This window comes from Drosophila tropicalis, unplaced genomic scaffold, assembly GCF_018151085.1.
Source record: "Drosophila tropicalis isolate 14030-0801.00 unplaced genomic scaffold, ASM1815108v1 contig_694, whole genome shotgun sequence".
Classification (NCBI taxonomy): domain Eukaryota; kingdom Metazoa; phylum Arthropoda; class Insecta; order Diptera; family Drosophilidae; genus Drosophila; species Drosophila tropicalis.
In genome coordinates, this window is record NW_027173176.1 from 5,098,403 (window position 1) to 5,121,766 (window position 23,364).

General features: G+C 37.2%; 2 protein-coding genes across 5 annotated transcripts in view; both read left to right on the forward strand.

Annotated features, from left to right (window-relative positions):
• The window catches only part of Mi-2 (chromodomain-helicase-DNA-binding protein Mi-2 homolog), a 30,935-nt gene that overhangs the window by 869 nt on the left and 6,702 nt on the right, over positions 1 to 23,364 (forward strand). The gene's annotated exons all lie outside the window — the stretch shown is intronic.
• On the forward strand, positions 33 to 23,222 carry Su(Tpl) (Suppressor of Triplolethal). 4 transcript variants are annotated; one of them, XM_068293168.1, is made up of 5 exons: positions 33 to 171; positions 13,822 to 13,940; positions 14,010 to 14,400; positions 14,486 to 14,530; positions 16,482 to 23,222. In XM_068293168.1, exon 5 carries the CDS (start codon positions 16,791 to 16,793, stop codon positions 20,217 to 20,219), a length of 3,429 nt encoding a protein of 1,142 aa, XP_068149269.1. In that variant the 5' UTR covers positions 33 to 171; positions 13,822 to 13,940; positions 14,010 to 14,400; positions 14,486 to 14,530; positions 16,482 to 16,790; the 3' UTR covers positions 20,220 to 23,222. The 4 variants fall into 4 exon arrangements, with proteins under 4 accessions (XP_068149269.1, XP_068149268.1, XP_068149271.1 ...); XM_068293167.1 differs by having other exon boundaries at positions 59 to 363; XM_068293170.1 differs by having other exon boundaries at positions 59 to 363; positions 14,489 to 14,530.

The following is a 23,364-nucleotide window of genomic DNA, read 5'->3' on the forward strand; positions in this document are numbered from 1 at the left end:
GCTCTCTTAACGCACTCGCAGCCGCAACACTCGAAGACGGTTGGAAATCTTTTTTTTTTTTTTTTGTACAATTCATTGTGTTGCTTGGACGTGGCAGCCATGACGTGATTTCTGAACTCTTTTTTTTTTGCCTTCGAAAAACCAACAAGAAGCTACATATTTTTGTTACAAGTAATTAAGCAACAGTAAATAAATCTAACAAAGTTTTTTGATGTGTAACTCAAAAAAGGGGAAAATGTGCATTATAATTGAGTGAAATCAAATTTCAAATAGAGAAAGAAAGAGTGTGCGTGTGTGTTTCTGTGCAAAGAAAACTTTGAGCAAAAAAAAAAGGAATAGAAGCATAGTAAAAGAAAATATTGTGTAAGAAGAAAAGAAGCCAACAAATAATGTACATAATGTAGCTATGTAAAACGAAAAACCGAAAAAAAAGAATTGAAAGAAATTGTGTTTCAAAAATTCAAATTTTGTACATATGTATGAAATATTTTTTCCACTACCATCCCCGCCCGCCGACGTCAACATATCATCGTACTGCTGTTAGTGGGGGCACTCTTGATTGATTTCTCCACTTTGTGTTGTCGCGTCGTCGTCGGATCGTTACCGTGTGTTATATATATATATATTTATATTATATGTACGTACATATATATTTATACGTATCTACACGTACAAGCTTTTTTGTTGCTGTATGTGTGTGTGTATGTGTATTTATGTATGTGTGAGCTTTACGTGCGTGTTATGCACGCGCGCTCCTCCAGCTCGCTCTCGGGTTCTCTCTCGTTTAGTTGTCTGTCGGTCGCTCCAACCACCAAAAAAGTAGAAATAAAATTGAGAGAGCAAGAGAGATAGAGAGGAGGAAAAAATAAGAAAAACGTCAGACGTCGTCGTCGCCACCATAATTTACGCGATTCCAATTAAATTTATAAATAATTTTTCAACAACAACAGCGACGACTACAACAACAACTACACACAGACATCATCGACATCAACAACTTTTTGCAGCCCCTCAACTTTAACAAAAGTAAGCACACAAAAAATACAAAGGAAACAAAAACGAAAGAAAAAAGAGGAATTCAAAAGTAAAGGAAAGGAAGAGAATTTGCTGGAACAGACCAGAGAGAGTCGAGAACAAAAGCCGATAAACAAAATAGAATTATATTCAACCCCATTTTGAACAAAGTAGTTTCTGCCAAATTTTTTTTCATATTACGCCTCTTCTACGGGGACCGCGTCGTTGTCTGTCCCCCTGTTGCATTAGAATGAAAGTGTACATTTTTGTGTGTGTGGGAGTGTTTTTCTAATTTTTAGAATTGTTTGTGAAATGTTTATTCGTTTTCTGTTTTTATAGTATTGATCGAACTATCGATACGGCGGCAGGAAGGCACCGCGATACTATCGTTAAAAGTATTGATGAAATTGATGCTGTTGTGACGTCAGCACATGACTGTCCCCCTTTCAGAGACACAAGCAAGCACATACACACACTCTTCTCTACTCTTTGCCTTTGCTCATTTCGCAACTTCCACATTCCAACAGCTGTCGCCAAGAGACGAAAAGATTTCTCCTACCAAAATTTTCTATTGCTGTGTGTGCGTGCGTGTGTACATTTTTGAACTAATTCTCATTTATTAAGTGCCGGTGTTTCTTTTTATTTTATTTTTATATTATGGATGAGAAAGTGTTTATTTTTGCACCTGAAATTTATATATTTTTCATTGCTTATAAGGTTATGTGTGGGTGGGAAAGGGGAATGACAGCGGGATGTCTTAGTCATAGTTGCATAAAATTGCACAAACAACATGTGGAAATGTGTGTGTGTATCTGTGTATGTGCAAAATAGCTAAAGAGAGAGAGAGAGGGAGCCACCTGATTGAGTGGGAGTGTGAGCTTTATTGTCATTGCAGTAATGTACAAAATCAACAACTATACATAGGTGAAAAAGAGAGAGGGGAATAGTGGCAAGCAGTATGCAGTTTAAGAAAGAGCGAGAGAGAATAAGAGAAAGGGAGTGGAAGAGTTACTGTGACGTATATAAAGCTTTATATTCGTTCCACCAGGCTTCCTTTTTTTTTTTTTATTGTTTTTGTTGTTGCGCGTCAGAAGGCTATACGCATGGATAGAAGGTTGAGAAGGGGTGGAGATAAATAGGAGTGAAGAGCGAAAGGCCTACAAAGTCAAAGACTCTATATTCTTTGGCCAGCTGAGCGAGCCTGTCAGTTCTTGAGTTGTCAGTTTATTTGCTGTTGCACGTTGTGCATATCAGATTGATATACATACATATACCTTGAGATGTAAGCAAAAGCAATAAGTAAATAAAAACAAGAAAGTATCTGAATGCTAATTGTATTATTTAGATTCCACTCCCCAATTACTCGTTAGAAATCGACTTGTGGAATAAATATTTGACTTTATAGTTAGTCTGTGTCGTATGCATATTCCAGAGATTATTTCTGTTATATTTTTTAATTCGATTTTTAATAGTTTGCTTAAATTCTGTGCGCTACTTCCGAACTAGTTCACATCATTAATTTAAGTTGATGAGAGCAAAACAATTTAAAGAGGTTTTGACTGTATTTAGCTCTACTGGTGCTGCTATCTCTGCGCTAACACATACACAAAAAAAGCACGATCATCACGTTTGAGGTCAAACGACCAAACGTTGTGTTTTTATTGTTGCTACAGAAACATTTACACACACACACACACACACATCTATTTGCCGTTTATCTTTTGTTGAATTATATTGTGATTAAATATTTAAATGCATTTGATTAAGGTAACATAGTTTTTTTTCTTTGTGTGTATTTTTCTAGTTGTTACCAAGGGCTTCAACACGCACAAACACACGCGCACAATCTGCATAAATCTGATATAAAACAACAACAGCAAAGCAAGAAAAAAAAATCAAATTGAATCCAAGAAGTGAAAGTATATTGAGTGTGCGGTGTATATATATATATATATATACATATATAGTTCTGTGTGTGAATGTGGGCCTGGTCTGTCTATGTATTGGTGACGATCTTACCTTGCTTTTTTGCTGCTGCTTTTCTGTTGCTCATATTGTGTCAAGCATGCTATCACACTCGCACATATTGCATTTAATTATGCCAACAACAAGTGGTGTTGTTTTTGGTTTTTTGTATCCGCCTGATTTCATTGTGTGTGTATATGTATATACATACATACATATGTCTGTGTGTGTATATAAAGTTGGCATTTTAAATAGTTTAAAAAGCAAATAAATAATTAACTTGGTTTCTTCTCAATATTTTTGTCAATTTGCAAGCTCTCTCTGCCTCTGGTTCTCTCTCTTTATATCTCGCTCTTGCTCAGCATGACATTGATTACGGTAATACCTTTTCATTGTTGTGTGTGTGCCGAGACTTTTTTTTATAAATATTTGTGCAACTGCTTGTTGTTTGTGTGTTGTTTTATTTCACCTATTTACAGTAATTGTGTATTGTCGACCACGAGCCAAGCAAAAGAGAGAGAAATAGAGAAGGCCGCCACAAACACACACATATACCCATAGATACTTCTCCCTTACCCACTCGCACGTTGTGACAAAGTTCACACAGGCAAGCAGAAAATTGATATGGCATTTATGTATATATTTTGTTGCAATTTTCACCTTTTTTTCTGATATAAGACAAGACAAAAATTTAATGTAGTGTGAGGTGAAAGTGAAGGTCATTCAAAATATTTTTGCAACGGAAATTTTTAAGCACACAACAAGTTAAAAGAGAGCAAAGAAATAAACAGTACTTAAATGGTAATATGTGAAGTGCCTTGCACAGCGACTTACTAGAATTTTTATATGGACCTCATTTTTAGTTGTCAGATAAACAAATTTAGAGTCAACTGAAATGTTTCCATTTCAGTTGAATATCGTTTAAGAAATTTGAAATTATTGTAGGAAGTATAATTGGTCATTTTAATTCCATTAAAGAAATAATAATAATAATCGTTCTAGTAATATATTAAGTTTTAACGTAGTCTTATAAATAATGACCCACTGTGCATGGGTTGTGGCGGCGGCTTGCTGTGTTGTTGTCGTCATTGTAGTTTTTTTTTTCCAAGCCTTTACTTAAATTGGTTCCAATAGTTTTTAATTTTTTTTTTGTTGTAATTGTTCCGCTTTTTTGGTTCAATTGTTAACAACCAAAAATAGGTTTATGGCAAAAAGGAAGGTGAAATAATTTTTTTAATAGGTTTGTGTATTGTGCCAAAAAACAGAAGACAAACCAAAAAAAAAAAAAAAAAAAAAAAACGGAAAATCGATGACTTTTTGACATTTGTCATCGCAATTGCTTCAAAGCGAACCTGGTGGTAGTTGGTGTTGTTGTTATTATTGTCGGTGCTCTGTGGCGGGCTTATCTGTCAGTGTTGTTTAATTACTCAGAAATTAGTGTTGCAAGTTGTCAGCCAGAGCTTCACCTCTCAAACTGTATATGTGTGTATGTATGTATTTTGATTATTGTAATCCGTCGTTAACTTTGGCATAGTTTTTCGTTGCTGTAGCCGAGAAACCAGAAAATAAAACCAACATTAAAAGTTACCAACACAAAAACAACTACAACTATAACTGAAATTGTTGTTGTAGTTGCTGCTGCTGCCACCCGACTTGTTACATATTGTAGTTGTAGTTGTTGCTACTGCTGTTTGCGGTTGGTTTAGTCATATAAATATACATACACAGACATACTTACATGTATGTATATGTGTATGTACATACATTTACGCTTGCCTATAATGTTTATATAATTTTTGTTCGTATCTTATTTTTGTTTTATTTTTCACTTGCATACCCCAACTGAGCAACAGCAACAACTATAACTACAGCAACGAGGTTGCTGCCTCTGCCTCTGTCGCTGCGGCTTGTATTGGGTGGGTTGGGTTTTGGGGGTTTGTTGTTGTTGTTTTTTCTGCTGCTGCTACTTGAGCGCTGCTTTGTTACTCTTGTGTATGTGTGTGTGTGGTGCTGCACTCGTTGAAGCCCCGATTTGTTGTTGTCGAAAGAAAATAATGTATCTGAACGTAGTACAGACATTTTTTTTATCATTTATTTTGTTGAAAGCGAAAAATGGTATAAAAACACATATGTAACTTACTCACTCACACTAACACACAACAAAAATTATTAATTTGTTTTTTGAGTGATTGGAGAGAAATACACACACACGCATACATACACATATCACTGATAACTTTGAATTGGAATATATGTAGGCAAATGACATCTGAAAAAATTTTGAAAAAAAAAATCCAATTAACTTATTACATCACATTAAGCCAACTGCGTTGGCAAACAGTTTCATTTAAACATGATATTAAATGAATAGGAAATATGCTAATAATAATACCAAACAGAATGAACAAGAAACCGATTCATACGAAATGGCAAAATACTAAGAACCAAAGTAGCAGTCAGTGAGTGATACAGCAATAAATAGTCAAACATTCAGTCAGTCAGTCACTCAGTCAGTCATTCCGACCTAGTTGACCTAAATTGTCGAGAAATGTGTATTGTTCCAAAGTATAATTTGAACAATAATAGACTCGAAAAACGGCTTCTAATAGTACACAGAAAGCACCGGAAATACTACTCACGCGCACACATATTGGATAGTATAGATACGGATACAAGACAAGACAAGACAAGGTGAGGGCCGCCAACAACAAGCTTAAACAAACAATAGTAGAGAATGGAACATTAAACAAAAAAAAAAAGAAAAGAAAAGAAACAACGCTGCAAAAAACACACGCCAAAATCCCCCACTAAACTAGAAAGATCTATACATGTGTGCTTGCGTGTGTGTGTGTACGTGTGAGCGATTCAAGGGAAGCCTCACGGAAGTTCAATTAGAGTTAGCAATTTCTGAAATTTACAGAAGGAATGCAACTGGGATTGGAGCGGATTGCGTTTCGCACATATTGAAATTTAAACCTTTATTTGTTATTTATTTTGTGCACCACCATAAAAATAATAACAGTAACAAACAAAAAATTATAAATAAAAGTATTAAAAAAAAAAGTTGATTGTACGCTCAATTTGACTGACCTTCAGTCATTTTCAAAGATATAGCCATTTAATAAAGCGATGAGCGCCAAAAAAGAGATCGACGTAGTGGGAGAGAGAGAGAGATAAAGGGGGTTAAATGTATATACAAAAATGTATATTCATTTTTTATAATGAAAGACATGCCGTCAAGAGTCGTCGTCAGGGGGGAGAAGGTTGGCTGGAGTTTAATGAAATAAGGGGAAATACCAGTCAAGTTGTTGTTGTTGTTTTCCGTTTGCTTTGGTTTCTTTCAAGTCGTTTTTTTTTTTTTTGTTTTTCTGTTTTTAGTCCAGTTCCAAATTGCCAACGTTAACGTTAACGCTTTGCGCTGTTTGCTGGCTTTGCCACTAAGAAGAAATCCAAACTGAATCTGGGAAGACAAGTTTTATATACATGTACATTTGTATTTACGTATGTACATATATACTCTTAAAAAGCTTCAAGCGATCGCCAACGCCGACGCTGACGCCGCGTACTCTACTAAGTTTAAAGTCTTTTTGGATGCCTCCTTCTAGCTGAACCTCTGCTCTAGCCCCACCAATGAATCGGGTTTTGCAGTGCTGTTTGGTTTTTGGGTTTATTTTAGATTAGCATGCATATACATATACTAAATACAAAATTTATGTATTTTTTTCGTGTTGAAGAGGCTCACTTGATCGCGCATTATGAAACGAAACGAAACGAACATACCCGATAAATAAAAAGAAGAAAAATATAAAAAGTTCATCTTTATTTGAAAGTTATTTTAAAGTTTTTTTGATGACGAAAACAAAAAAAGCTTTATTTTCATTTAAACTAGTTTTCATACCGACACAAACAATGAACGAATATCGAAAACATGTTTACCCCCCTGAAAGTAAAAAAAAAACTACTCAATGTCTTGAACACACAATAGAAAGATCATTTAACAAACTAATGGAATAATACGTCAGATCAAGAAGTCGCGTGTCGTTTTAATATGGAGATAGAAAGAGAGAGAGAGAGAGAGAGTGAAGACTATATTTTCATATTTGGAAGAACATAAACTTGTACTAAAAGTCGAAATATTCTAATTACCACAAACACTTGGACAACAAGTTCATTTTGCAACGTATTAATATTTAATTTCCCAAAGGAGTATTCCAAAATTAAAAGAGAAATCCCAGTGTTAGATTTTTTAAAAAATTATCATCCCCTTGGGCATTAAATTTTATATATGTATGTACATATGTATGTGAAAAACAAAACCAGTTGCACTGACCCTCACAAATCAGAGAATAACAAACAAGAATCGACTTAGAGATACCTTGCACGACGAATGTAAGCTTAACTTTTTTCATGGCAATTATGGCCGATCTTGCACAATATTCCTAAACATTCTAGACCTTAAACAATATATATTTCTTTAGATTTGGGATAGTGTCATTGGTTTATAGTTTTAAAAGTTATTCAATATCAATATGCCAATATTTATTTTCAGATAAGAAAATCCGCCCAAAACATTCTGCATACAGGGTATATTCAAGTAAAAAATCCCCTAAAACAGGGCAACAACGGCGGCTATCTGGTTTGTGGTTTAGCGATAAAAAAAATTTAAATAGGTTTTTATTGTACGATTATTTTTTCTAGACTAGAAACCAGAAATTTGAATAATTTAGGTCTGTGTTTTTGGAGTTGGAAAAAAAGTAGCGTAGGTCGTCGTCGTCGTCGTCCATTTAAAGGAGAAGACATGTTGATTTTGCCTGAGTGAAGGGGAAGGGAGACCCAAGACCCCCTTCTTGTGGCTTTTTTTTTTGCTTTATCCATTGATTTGATGCGGTAATTTTTTTTTTTTTTTTTTTCGTCAATTTCTGTAGTTGTTTTTCAATTAACAGATAACGTTCGTGAAGTAAATAACTCACTCATACACACGAACACACAGTCGTTTTCTAATCTAATCTTGTTTTTGATGAAATTGGAATTAGTTTTATGCCAATTCACGGTCAATGTTTTTCCTACTTTTTTCCCTTTTTTCTTTTTTTGTCACGCATTTCCGTTAAACCTTTTTCTTCTTTACTTTGCTTTCTGTTTTTAATTTATTTCAAAAATATGAAATAAATTTCACCGTTTCATTGCCGACATAGAAATGCCCTGTAAGCCAAAACTCTTGTTTTCTCTCAAGTCTTTCTCTTATAGTTTAGTAACCTGAACTTTTGGCTTTTTGAGTCCAGGGTATACAAATTATGCAATTACCCATGGGTGTTTAGTGGAGGGTAGTCAGTCAGCCAGCCATGTTGAGGAGGTGGGAATGACAGGCAAAGCTTAAGTGCGGTGTTGTGTGTGTGTGTTTTTTTGTTTTTTGTTAAATCGGTCATTGAACGGTTGTTGGGGGAATTGGCCATGTTTTGTCGTCGTTCGTTGATTTGTTCTTTTTTCCTTTCATTCTTATATGATATGTTGATGTACATATATCTACATCCGAAATGTATCTCCAGCTTCTGTACCAAGAAGTTCAATGTACTTGCGCTACTTTTTGGTTTTTTTTTTTTAATAAATGAGATGCATTTCCACCAAATGACTAAATGTATGACATTTTCCAGCAGGAAAAGAAGGACGAATAATATGTTACATGGTTATTAATTATTTCCTTTTCATGTTGAAAACCAAGTTTTGCTTGGCTGATCTTTTTCCTTAATTGTTGCCATCCCTAATCCATAATGAACACAGTAAGAGATCCGGAGAGAGGATTTTATTATCGATTATAAAATTATAAGCAAAAGTGCAATATATGACCCCAAAACAACAAAAAGCAAAACAAAACAAAAACAAGTGCGACGACAACAACCGGGCGGCGACATCATTTAACACCTTATTTCTTTTTGTGAATTTTATTATTTAAAAAAAGTATTTCTCACATTTGTGTCGAGGGGGTGTCCCCCACTCCCTTCCACCTTCTTCCCACACTCCTTCTCCTTCTTCACTGACTCATCCCGTCGCACATATCGAATTCTCGCGTTCCGCTCACGCTTAAACAGCGCGAGTCTATAATTAGCAAACAACAAATAATTTTCATTTTACAAATATACATATGTATGTATTGTATGTATGCATGTTGTTTGTTTGTTGGGGAAAATGCACAAACAAAAAAATATATATATTTCTATGTATGTATCTATAAAGTATATACAATATTAATGAAAAAACACACTGAACAAACCAAATGCTGCTTGCGCTTGGCCTTTATGTACAATGTCCAAAGAGGCATTTGATTTTGGGATTCCCGTGTGGGCAATTACCCAGCAAGGCAAAGCCAAAGCCGGGCGAGAAATTGTCGTCGTCGTCGTTATTGCCGTTTGCTGTTCGTTTAGCTATTATCGCTACTCTGTGACAATTGATTATTCACTTCACACTTATATAATAAATAGTCGATAGAGAGTGAGAGGAATACCGAGAGACATTGAGACGCAGTCACAGAGAGAGAGAGAGAGAGAGAGAGAGAGTGAGAGTGAGAGGGAGAGGAGAAGCAGAAAAGTTGCATCCAGAGTACAAAGGTGTATTTAATATCAATCAAATATTTTCTATATTAATCTAGAAATATTTCAACCAAGAGTGTTAGATGTCACTTCAATTAGATGACAATGTGGGGAAGGGGGAAACGGAAAGGACAGTGACAAATGCCAATAACCAAGAGGAAGAATTATTTAGAATTAATATTCTAGTAAAAGTTTACTAAGTGGCGTATCTAAATGCCAATTATGCCACTAAAAGAGGTTCTTGAAATGTTAGAAGAACCCAGGATTTTTTTTTTTTTGAGTTGCCGTCTTACGATAACATTTGATCCGTTGCTTAGCCTAACAGATTAGAGACTCTCTGTGGTATGCATCGGCGACGCTGTCCTCCTCCCCAAACAAACACAAAATATTTATTCTAAAGAATTCAAGAGATATTTTAACTAAAATTTTCGGCTAGACAAAGACGCACATAGGCAGAGGTAGAGGCACGGCACATTTTAAAATATTTTATCGCGCTACATTTACACTACATTTTCTGAGTTATCAACAAAACCAGAAAAACAGAATGAAAGATAGAGAGAAAAAAGAGGAGAAATGTGTATTATATTGAACATCTGTCGCCCCTGTTGTCTGTCTCTCTGTCTGTGCGTGGGTGTTTACATATGTAGATACATTGTCCATAGATACATACATGTGTATGTATGTAATATATGTACATACATAGAACAATACACAGAGATTGTACGTATTTATGTATATTTTTTCAAGTGCTTTTTGCACGTACTATAAACCCAGTTAGTTAGTTGGTAGTTGGTTGGTTAGCGTATGATAAGCGTATTTCGATAAATTTACTTTTTGTTTTCGATTGATAGCCCCAGGGCGAAGCCGATGAAAATATACCACTACTACAATAACTAATTCGTGTGGCTGTGTTTGTGAGCCTGTTTCTGTGTGTGTGTATGATGGAAGATCGATCTGTTTTGATGTAGGTGGCAACACTGGGTTTTTTGTGTTTGCTTTCTGCCGCGTGCGTTGTGTAAAGATTTGCCAACTTATTGTCTCATTTCCTCATTTGACATTGTTGTTATCAATGGTTGGTGGATGGTTGGATGGATGGATAGATGGTGGTTTTGAATCAAGAGAGAGAGAGAGAACGAAAAGAGGGATAGATAGATAGACTAAGGGAAGAAGACTAGAAGAGGCAAAGTAAAGCAAAGCACAAAGAAAATTGTCTACACAGCTGTCAGCTGCTGCTGTTGCTGCTACGAAGACTCAAAAAGGGAGAGATAGAGAGAAAAACGGGGGGCAGCTCTAAAGAATATGAGAATGGAAATGGGAGTGTTCTGTGTATGTGTGTGTGTGTGTCATATATTTTATTTCAGATTGTTGTACTTAAAACGTATGTGTTTTGATGGTATTGTTGTTGTTGCAGTTGCATTCCTTTGCACACGTTTGTTCGCACGTTTGTCTCTTCTTGCATACATCTATCCCTATCTATACACATGGAAACATACATATGTACGTATGTACGTGTATGTACTTACAAAATGCATAAACAGTGGCGGAATAGAATGCTAAAGGGCGAAAGAAAATGATCCCCCAAGAAAACAAAAAACAAAACACATGCAATTAATAAACAAGACGCGCTTTGACAGAAGTATCTCTCTTTTGTGTGTATGTGTGTGTGTGTGTGTGTAAAGCCGATTACAAAACTTACAAAAGTATTTGTCAAGTATGTAAATACCTGATATTGTTTTGATTATGATGATTTCCTTGCGTCTATCTAATCGGATTTTTTGCACGTTGCACTACTTGTTAGTAGTTGGATCTACCATATAAACAGCAATGATTGTTATTTTGTGTTGTAAATTAGCGAGCGAACCACTCATCAACACAAATGATGATGATGATTTGTAATGATAATAGTTGACAGTAGATTGATTTGAAAATAAATAATGATACAACAATTACCATAATTACTTTTGATCATCATCTCATGTACATGAGGTACTTTTTGTGGATTGTCAAAAATGTTGTGGCCTTTCCACCACTCACAAGTTGATGTAATAAATCCTATTCTAAAGCACTTCCCATGGCAATATCTAGAAACATAAGTATTTGTGTGAGTGTGCGTGTGTGTTTGTTCTTAAGTGCACATGTATACCTTAATTTTTGGTGGTAGTTGCTCCTGTTGCCTGCGGCCAGACCAGACCAGGCCAGCTGTTGTTGTATGTGAATTTCTGCCCCTATATATCGTTGCGGTCCTTAAACCTCCTACTGTCGGTCCTTGCTGCTGCTTACTCCTTCCCCCCTCATCATTGTTGTCGCTGTCTTCTTGTTGTCGTTGCTGTCACGCGCAGTGCATTGGCCTTTTCGCCTGCTCGAACTGGGCTCTCAATGCTATTGAGCGGCGGTTTCCCCCTCATCGTTGCTGTTGTTGTCGTCGTCATCATCATCTCATCGTTGCTTTTTAACAAATGGCCGCCGACGCCGCCGCAGCACAACGAAACTTGAAATTATATACATGCATATGTATCTACATATGTATATGTGTGTGTTTGTATTATTGCTGTGGTTGTTGCTCATTGTGAGATACTCTCTTTTTTTTTTTTTTTGATTCGGCTAATTTGTTTAAAGTTGGCTGCAAATTTGTTATTTTTAAAGCACGCACCAGGGGCAAAACAGAGAGAGAGAGAGAGAAGAGAGACATACTTGAAGTTGTTACCTTGGCTAAAAGTTAATTTCTGTTTTTTTTTTTGGTTTTAGTTTTTGTGGCTTTATTTTATGATGTTTTTTTTTTAAATTTTGTTTTCATCGGAATCAACTCTTCTAGCGTTTTGGTGATAATTAAAATCCTATTTGAAATCGTTTTAAAAGATAAAATGTCGAACATTAGTTTAAATGCTTCTACTACTTAAAGACTTAAGGATAGAAACGTTAGGTTGAGAAGTAATTATTTTCTTCCCCAAATTCCGATACCTTTGGGAAGACTTGTTTTACCAAGCTTTACCTATGGAACCCTGTGCGACCCCTTTATGCTATTCCTTGGGTTGTCTGTAATTTTTACATCAAATCATATCAATATCCCCGAAAAGTACATAAAGTCGATGGGAGTGATAACATTCTTAATTCAAATCCATTTTATTTTAAATAGAACAAGAAGTATTTGCAAAATTCTCGATTCACCCAGTTTTTTTTCTTTGCAAACCGATTTCGCTCTTATCTTTTAAGATGAGACAAGACCTTTAATGTTCTCCTTTAGTCTCGTTTTTTATGACACATTTTTTAAACGGCAGCCTCTTCCGATAGGTTCGTCGGGGCGGGAAGGTGAAAAACCTCATAATTAAAGGGAAAGGAAGCATCACAGGTACACATAATACAAACAGGAAAAGGGGAAGCTCTGTTTAAAGGAGGGACTTGTGGACGGGGGAAGCCGGAGAAAAAACCCATTAAAGCGAATAGAGGATCTCATAAGGTGTGCGTGTGCGCCCTTGACTGTTTTTTCCCCCGCTGTCAAAATACAGATGAAATGGAAATATGTAGTAGTTATTAGAGACATGTGTATGGGTTCTCCTATGCATGTATAAACGTGTATGTATGTGTGTAGCTCAAATTCCTAGCACACAAAAAACAAATAGAAACTGAAACAGAGATAAGTCAGGCCACAGACTGGCTGGGACAGAGGTGGCACAGGCAGGCAGGCATAGACAAAACGGTAAAGACAAAAACCAGCACGACGAAACACGAACGAACGAAAATGCGAACACACCAATACAACTACAGACACGGGCAGCGTAAAAGATCTACGTACGGTACGGTAAATCTACCTGAAAGCGGAAAATTTTCGTATGCAAAAATGTCAAAAGTGAACAAACAAAACCAACAACAACAACAAGCCTTAATAATAAAAAAAAAAAAAAAAAAATGACTGAACGGACGGGTGTCCGGTTCACAGAGTTTTCGTGTCGTGTGCCTTACTCTGCGTTCTCTCTCTTTCAATTAAGAGAGTAGACTGTAGAGAGGGAGACAGATGTAAAATGAAAGAGCGTGCAAAACCTACGTAATGAAACGTAAACACAAAACAGCTGAGCGCTTACTAGAAGAAAAAAAACGTATGATCGTGCGCGAGCGTAACGGAAAAATGAAATTACAAGTGCAACGGCGCGGCGATATGATGTAAATAAGGAGGAACTGAGGTGGCAGTGGAAAAAATACGTCAACAAAAAAAAAAAACAAAAGTGTACCACATAAAAGTGCTAAATGATTTCTTTTTCTTTTAAAGTGCAGAGTGAAACATATTAAGAGAGTAATAACAGAAAAATCAACGAAAATACTCCATCCAACGGCAGCAAAAACTACAGTCCCAGCAGCAGCAGCAACAACAATACCATCTGCACATAAGTACGAAAAAATTGTCTCAAATATGCCATAAACGTGATTTTTACTCTAAAATTGGTCACAACTTTGTAGACAAGGAATCAACAACACCAACCAACACAGCTGCAACACAATCAACAAAAACAAAAAAAAAAAAAAAGAAGAGGAAAACATTCGGCCTATCGATTGACCGATAAACCAACCAACCTGTGTGTTTGTGCAGAGAGCAGCTCTTTACCAACACTGGAGCAAGCGAGCGAGTGAGCAGCAACAGCTGATTTTAAGGCTGATGTTTTGAGGCAGGGAGCGAGATAGATAGAGAGAGAGTGAGAGAGAGAAAGACATACACAAAGCAGAGCAACCAGTACGTGTGACGTGGAGGGGGCACTCACAGGTGGCAAAACAGCTGTTCCAACAACAAAACAATAAAGGAAAAGAAGAAAGGAAAAAGGCAGCGATAATCAGAAACCAAGAACAACAAATTGTAAGTGTTTCTCGGCTTTTTGTGGTGTTGCTGTGATATGTAAGCTTCTCCATTTTATTAAGCTGCGATTGTATTTCTTTTCCAGCAGCAACAACACAACTACAGCAACAATTAAAACAACACATAATAAGTAAGCTTAAAGTTGATAATTTTCATTTTGCTAAGACGTGCAAGCTTTTTTTTTTTTTTTTTTTTTATAAAACACACATACATTTGCACATGGTTATGCAGATAAGAGTGTAACTCAGCAAGAGAGCGCCTGAGAGAGTGTGAAAAAGAGAGAGGCGGCAGAGTGCCAAGTGCGCACATTATTAAATTGCAAACTTGTTTTCAATTTTTTTCCACTGCCTTTGGCTGCTCTCTTTTTCGTTTGTTTCTCTTGCAACAACTAGTAGGCAAGCAGGCAGGCAGAGTTAGGCGGCAGGCAAGCAAGTGATACATGGCACGTACAACAACGAAACGGCGAGACGTTCCGCATAGCAAAAGAGAAATATTTGTGGTTGAGAAGAGAGCGCTTAAAATTCTGCTGTTGCTAATGCTGCTGTCTTTTGTCGTCGTCGTCGTCGTTGCTGATCTGCTCTAGCTCTCTGGCACTGACACTCGTCGCTATGTTGGTCAAGGGGCGGGCGCGGTAAGCGGCAGTGTAATAAACGAGTGCACAGAAGGCAGAGGCAGGCAGCAGCAGCAGCGGCAGCAGAGGCAGAGCAGAGCAACCACTTGAAAGCAACTCGTTTCGATTTCATTTAGCAGATACCTTTTGTACGTTGATTAAGATACCTTGGGACAACGACAGAGACACACACACACATAAGCAAAAATACAAAAAAAGAAAGAAAAATAACTTTTAAAATGAAGAATTAATCAAAACCAAATATTAAATCAAAGTGCAATAACAACGACAATTGGCCGATCGAGCTAGCAAACAAAAGTAACACAATAAAAAGAAAGGCAATTCCACAAAAATGACTTAAGTAAAAGTGTGAAAAACCCAAAAGGCATAACAAAAAACTTGTAACAGAAACTAAACGTGCAACTACTTTAAATATGTTTGTGTGTGTGTGCGTGTGCCAAGAGGAATCGTAGGTATAGATATATACTGACAAATCTATCTCTATATGCATATATAGAAAAAATCTATATAATAAGCAAGCAGTAAAAATACAGATGATTTTTAGCAAAAAAAAAAAGCGAAAAGACCAAAAAAAAAAGATCAAGCAGCCATCAACACACAGCCAATCAAATACATTAGTTGTCTCGCTTCAACGCCTGGCACTGGCGATCGACACTGACAAACACTCACACACACACACAGAACGAGAGGGACGGAAAAAAGAGCGAACGAACGAGATCAACAGAGAGAGAGCGAGTGAGAGAGCAGTCACGGACGTGTGTGATTTTTGATTGCTGTTGTCTTTGATTTTAATATTTTTTTTATAAATTTTTTTCGTGTTTTTTTTTTGCTTGCTTGACCTGAGAGCAGTAGCAAGAGCGACTCTTGCATATATGTTTGTATATACATATCTACATATATACTAAAACTGTATTTGCGTGTGTGAGTAGTAGTGGCACCTGGCACAGGAGTTGCGGCGGCCGCACTTTCAACAACGGCAGCCAGCAGTGGCAGCAGCAGCAGCATCGATCGTACATGCCTACCTTAACCCAATTAAAATACCAGATTATTTAACAAAAGAAATTGTATGTTATTTGCGGAGAGAGAGACAAACTGACTGACTGTGAGACATAAATTGAAAAGAGAGAGAGAGAGAGAGAGAGAGAGAGAACAAGAGCCACTGATTGAATTTTTTTTGAAAGTTGTTGCCGTTGCCTTACGGAAGTGAAATTCTCAAACAAGAAAAGCGAAAAAAAGAGTTGCATTTCAAAAAAGCGAGCAAGAGAGACAGTAAGAGAGATAGAGAGAGTCCATTTGCATAGATCCCCTCTATAATTGCAGTACTCTCTTTAGCATCTCCAAGTGCATATCGGTGTGTGTATGTGTGCTGATGTGTGTGCGTCACGTCTTAGCAACAACGTAAAATTTGTTTACGATTACAACATACTAAAAAACAACAATAATTTAACAGAAACTACAACAACAACTGCAACTTCCAAGGGCGCGAGCTTTCCCCCCCTTACCAACAACAACTACAAACCCTTTGAAGAAACATCAGGAACCAACCGGAAGGAACCAGAAACAAGGAGGACGCACGGACCCCCTTCATTGCTTCTCCACATCATCAACAACAAAATCTCGTCGTTATCCATCCACCGTTGATTCATCATCCAATTTTGCCTGTATATAGAAGATCAGCTCCTCGTTTCCCAATTTGATTTGGAACCGTTTTGCGGGCTGGTAATTTTGGTTAGTTGGTACGCGGTCCGGTTGGGACGTTATGACCAATTCGATTGCGTCAACAAAATGCCTACCCACTGCTCTCTCGTCTGGCAATTATGGTATGTCCCAGAGTCAACACCATGATACCAAGGAATATATCATTGTTAAGCTAACCGATTCAGCCATACAAGCCTTGGAGGAATATCATAGAGATGATTTGGCCAAACGCCTTGCGCCTGGCCAGGGGCCCAAAATTCAATTTTTGGGCAACTCTGGGGTTATACAATTTCCCAGTAGTAGTAGTAGTAGTAGCAGCAGCAGCAGCTCTAGCAGCAGCAATCCTAATAATAATAATCATCCTAATACATCATCATTTAAGTTCTCCATTAATGACATGGAGGGAGCATTGGAGTGCATACAACAGCAGCAACAGGGATTGGATGTACTTGGCGGGATTACATTGCGTATGCGAATACATGCTAATGACGATGTCTACGATACGACAAGGACAAAAATGGCCATTGCCGAGGAGACGGAGAAGAGTAAATGCATTAGGGAGATTAAGCCAAATCAGTCGGATATTGGGCGTAAGGTGAAGAAGCCATCATCAACGACAACATCATTAACGACGACGACGACGACAGCGAATTCATTTCATCATCATCATCACAGCAGTAACAACAACAACAACAACCACAGTGGGAACAACAGCAGCAATAGTTTTAATAGCCAGAATAGTCGTAAGCTAGTTTCATCGCCATTTAATGGCCTAGGAGTAGGTTCATCATCAGCAGCATCAATACCAGCAGCAGCAGGATCGTCACGTTCACCCAATCCTAGCACTTTGGGTGCCAGCGGCACAATAGTCAATGGAATGGGAGGACTAATGTCATCCTCGTCGTCGTCGTCGGCTCTGGGTGGGGGTAGTCGATCTAATTCAGCCGCCTCCACCTTGGCATACACATTTGCCAATAGCGTAACGCAGGGTTATAACATGAGTGGCAACTCGCCCAATCAAAATGCCAATAACAATCACCACCATAACTCCTCCTCCGCAATCAGCAGCAATAGCACCTCCACTTCCAATTTTAATAATGGTCGTTCCAACAAAATGCCATCATCATCGTCGCTGTCTTCGTCGCGCAATAACAACAGCAATAACAGCAGCTCCAAATCTTCGTCACAGACCCAAAACAAATCTGATGTCTCCCGTCGTAATATACGCGAACGTTTAATCCATTTACTGGCCTTGAAGACCTTTAAAAAGCCCGAACTATTTGCCCGCTTGAAGAACGAGGGTATTAGGGATCGTGAAAGGAATCTAATCACCGGCATACTTACAGATATAAGCACTATGTCGCATAATACCTACAATTTGCGGCGCCAAATGTGGAATGATGTGGATGAGAATTGGCCGTATTTTAGTGAACAGGAATTACAGCAGCTAAAACGACGTAAACCACAAAATTTAACGCCACCGATGAGTTCGGATGCTGGTAGTTCTACATCGGGTCAAAGTCCAACGTCAACGCATACGGGCAGTCCGCCGCCGGCACATGCCGGTGGCGGTAGTGGTTTATCGGCTAATAATGGAAATGGCGGAGGTGTGAGTGGAGGAGGATCGTCATCCAGTTTGAAACGCACCAGCTTGGAGTACGATGAGAGCACGTTTAGCACAGTACAGCCGAAAAAGCAACGCATCAGTCATTACAAAAAGGATACACCGCCATCTTCCTCTTCCACAGGCTCCTCATCTTCATCATCTGCCATTAATTCAAACTATGCCTCCTCCTTGTCAAATCGCAATCGCAATACACCTCCACAGCGTACACAGGGACCCTTGGATGATCATAGTACGAATGATTTAAGTTATAGCGTGTTGGACAATATGGATGAGTTCATTAATCAGCATCAGCAACAGCAGCAGCAGCAACAACAACAACAGCAGCAGCAGCAACAACAACAACAACACCACCAACCGCAGCAACAGCATCATCAACAACAACAACAGCAGCAAAGAAGGCAGCAAAGGAGCAGTAGCAGCTCTTCACTAGGCAGCGGTGGTGGTGGTGGTGGATCTAAGGATAAACGCAGCTCAACCGGCAGCAATTCCAGCACAAGTTCCAATACCACAACAATGACAACAGGAACAGCTCGTAAATCTTCATCAGCAACGCCACCAAAACTAACTGCAAGTTTTGTTTCTGCGTCGTCAGGAGGAGGTGGAACGAGTGCCAAACAACGTCCACCACCAGCCTCGCAACAGAATGAGTACAACAATTCATATAACAATAGTCCGCATGCGGCATCCAACAGTAAGAAACGTACGACGACGGCGTCTAGTGGTACTAATAGTAGCAGTAGTAGTAGTAATGGCCATCATCAGCGTCAACGTAGCAGTAGCAGCAGCAGCAATAGTAACAACAACAACAACTATCAGCAAGTGCCGCCACCTAATATGCTGCCACAACGTTCGTCTATGCCGACTCCTCCTCAGCAACAGCAGCAACAACATCCTCAACCGCCTTTGTCATCGTCGTCGACGTCGTCTCATCATCCTTCTTCTAAGTCTTTGTCGTCGTCTCACCAACATCATCAGCCATCATCAACAATATCGCATCCACCTGCTCCTCCTGCTAAAAATCCTCCACCAACTGCATCGAAACATCCATCGCCCACACAACAATTGGCCGCTGCCGCCCATGCCTATTCCACACATGCGGCTCCAACTGATCCCAATTCGAGCTCAATGCCACGCTATGACTTTAGCCAATATTCTCCTATACGAACGCTGGAAGTGCGCCGGCGCTACAAGACTGAATTTGAAAGCGATTACGTTGAGTATTGCAAGCTATTGACTCGTGTCGAGGATGTTTGCAAGCGTTTCCAGGATCTATCAGAGCGTTTGGAGAGCGCTCGTCGTCGCGACACTGGTTATGGTGGTGATCATTATGATAATATTGAGCAGCAAATAGTATCCGAATATGAGAGGATTCATAGTGATCGGACTATAATTGAGGATAAACAGAGATTTGATTACTTGCATGCCAAATTGGCGCACATAAAACAGTTGGTAAGTGATTATGATAAGAAGCTGATAAGTGCAGCCGGTCAGCAGCAGCAGCAACAACAACAACAGGCTGTAGCTGCTGCTGCAGCAGCAGCAGCCGCCGAGCAGCAGGCAAGACTTTTAGAAGAGCAAAGGAGGCAGCAACAACATTTACATCATGCAGTGGAAACGATAGAACAGCAGCCGCCATCACAGCAGCAGCAGCAGCAAATGTTGATCCCTCAGCAACAACAACAACAACAACTACAACAACAACAACAACCGCAACAACACCAACAACAACCGCATCAAGGCAGCGACTCAGACGATAGCTCCGATAGCTCTGATTCCAATGATGATGACGACGATGACGAAGATGATGATGATGACGGCGATGATTCCAACTCCAATACCGATGATGATGACGACCGCTACTGATACTGATTTACATATATATATCTATATATGTATATGTAAATCTGTTACTACTTTGTACTCTACAAAACATACACCTTGTATCCCATCCTTCCTCCCCCATCTACTGGGGGCCATTAAAGAACACCAGCATAAAAGGAAATCAAGGGCAAACAACAGCAACAGAAACAGAAACAAAAAAACCCATGTAAAAAGGCAAAAAAAGAAACTATATTATTATAAATATTAAATATTACACACTATTCTAGTAAAAGCAAACAGAAAAACCAACAAAAAAAAAAAAACAAAACAAAAATTTATAATACAAAACACACCAACAACAACAAACAAACTACATGTTCTAAAAGAAAAAAAAAAAAAAAAATGTTGAAATTATGTTAAAAAAACAGAAAAAAAAAATGAAATGATGAGGAAATCAAGAAAGAAAAATTGATAGGTTTTTTTAAGGAGTAAAAGAAAAATGAAAAGAAAAACAAACCCAAAACACTTTATATACAAGTTTTAGACTTAATTTTTTTTTGTTGAAAGAGAGAAAGAGCGCGAGCGAGACAGAGAAAGAGAAGAAGAGATCCTTTTTTTTATCTATCTATATATATATATAAATATATATGTGTGTGTAATAATTATTTTATTATTATTAATGATTATCAAATGAAAACTTTTTAAATACATATATAGAGAGGAAGAGAAAGAGCGTACGATATGACGATGTCGCCAAGTTCTAATTCTAATTTATTTCTATTTTATTTTTTTTTCTCCTTTTTTGCATGACTCTTCTTCTTTTTATTCTTAACACATCTTTGTTGACTCTCGGATTTTGGTAAAGGTTTTTTCCTTTTTTTTTTTTTGTTCCTTTGTCTTTCTTTGGTGTAGAGTCGCCATCATGTAAATACATAGTTATAGAGCATATAGAGGAGGGGGAAAGTGTCTGTATTTGTGCAAAAGAAAGTATATCCCTATTTCGTTCATTTGACTATTTTGCTTGTCGTTTATCGACTTGTTGTAGAACGACGACGACCAACGATGACAATATCTCTTCTTCTGTGTGTGTTGGTTGTGGGTATGTCTGTGTAGAGTTAGCCTTTTGATTTGGTTCTGATTGGGTTTAATGATCCATGCTGAAATGCAAAAAGTAAAGAATAAAAGGTATTTCTCTGCAATTCCAATAAATATGAAAATATAAGCTCCAAAGTTTTTGAGCCATTCTATCAGCTGTTTCACACAGAGAGACGATGAGCCATGAAAAGGAAACAAAAAAAACCAGATATTTTAGCCATCACAAAATACACATACGATACCTGTGTGTGTGTGTGTGTGTGTGTGTGTGTATACATATATATATATATATTGTGTGTAGGTGTGTGTTTATGGTATGTCGGTACTATACATATATAGACTCTCCTGTGCGTGCATATGGTACAACCAGACTAACTATATCTAGACACATATAGATATATACATCATATATATACATTTTCCATTCTTCTTGCCCTCCCCTTCCTTTCCTTTCGTTCTTACACCCTCAATAACGAGGTATGTGGTGTGCAATGGTGTTGCGGCGCGGGCATGTGTGTTGCATGCCTCTTAAACAATAGACTGAAAAAAAACTAAAACTTTTTTAAACGGCTTATCAATAATTATGTGTGGCTTGTTTGTGTAGAACATTTTATTCATTTGTTTATTATTATTATTATTTTATATACACATACGGATAGTTTAGTAAATTTTTTTTTGTTATATGTTTTTGTGTGTTTTTAAACATTTTTTTTTTGTCTTAACATTCATTTTTACAATACTGACTACAACAAAAATAAATAACAAAAAAAAAAAAAAATAAATAAATAAAAAAGGGTTAACTTGATTAGTAGAAGGAGAAAGCGGAGGAAATATTATTTATTTCATAAATTTTTGCTCAATTTTTTCAAGATCAGATCAGATTTAGAATGTGGGGGGGATAGTGGGGTACACAACAAAAAAAGTCAGATCAACTGAGATTAGAATGGAAACATAGTTAGAGAGTTGGGATCAACCAGCAGAAGTGTTGAGTGGGAACAGAAATAGAAACAGAGATTAAATCAGAAGTGAATCAGAGACGACGAGGAAACAAATCTAATCAGAACAGGATCAGAATTGGATATCAACAAATTGCAATCAATCGTTTGGTGACTGGGGAAAACAGATTGTATCAGATCATATGAGATCGCTTAGGATTTAACGAATAAATATTTTATGGTTGTATTACCCAGAGAGAGCTATTTTCAACCTTTTTTTGTGTTTTGCTTTAATTTTAAAACATGTTTTTCAATATACACAGACGCTTCCCTAAATAAGCAAATAAAACATACAAAAAACCGCATAAAATACAAAATTGTCGCTTAAAAATTATTAAATAATTTGCTGAAACTCTAGTGTCCAAACAAACGTATAAGACGGAAACAAACAAACAAAAAATATGAAAATCCAAAAAAAAAAAAAAAAAAAAAAAAAAAATGAAAACAATTGAAGAAACAGAGAAAAACCAACAGATTTTATCTATTTCGTTGCAATATTTTTATATACAATATTTAAGTACATAGTAGGAAAAAGTAAAAGGTCAAAAAAGATTAAAAAAAACCAATAAAAAGAGAAGAAAGAATCAAATGCGAAATATATAAGACAAAAAGGAGAACCAACAAGTGACAAAAAAAGGAACTAAAAGAAAGCTAAAAAGGAAGTCAAGTGGATTTTGGGTTGGGTTTGGGTGAAAGGGTGTTTTGAAATCCGATTCATAGCAATGAAATATACAATTTATATACAACAAAAACAAATCAGAAGAAGGGGAGGAAGAATTATATATAAAATAAAACATTTGACATTTGATAAGGAAACTGACTAAATAGTTTTATATATGCCACGCCAATAACACATTTGACTCAATACACACATACATACTCACACACACACCCACACACTAACACACGCACACACACACACACACAAACATACAGAAAAGAAAGCAGAGCAAAATGTGTAACTTATTACAAATGATAAACGAAGATAGGCAAAAAGAAACATCAAAATGAAAATAAATATAAAAGAAAAGAAAGAGATGAGAAGAGCAGCAAAAAAGAAGAAAGAATAAATAGAAACATTAAGATGAAAGAAATTA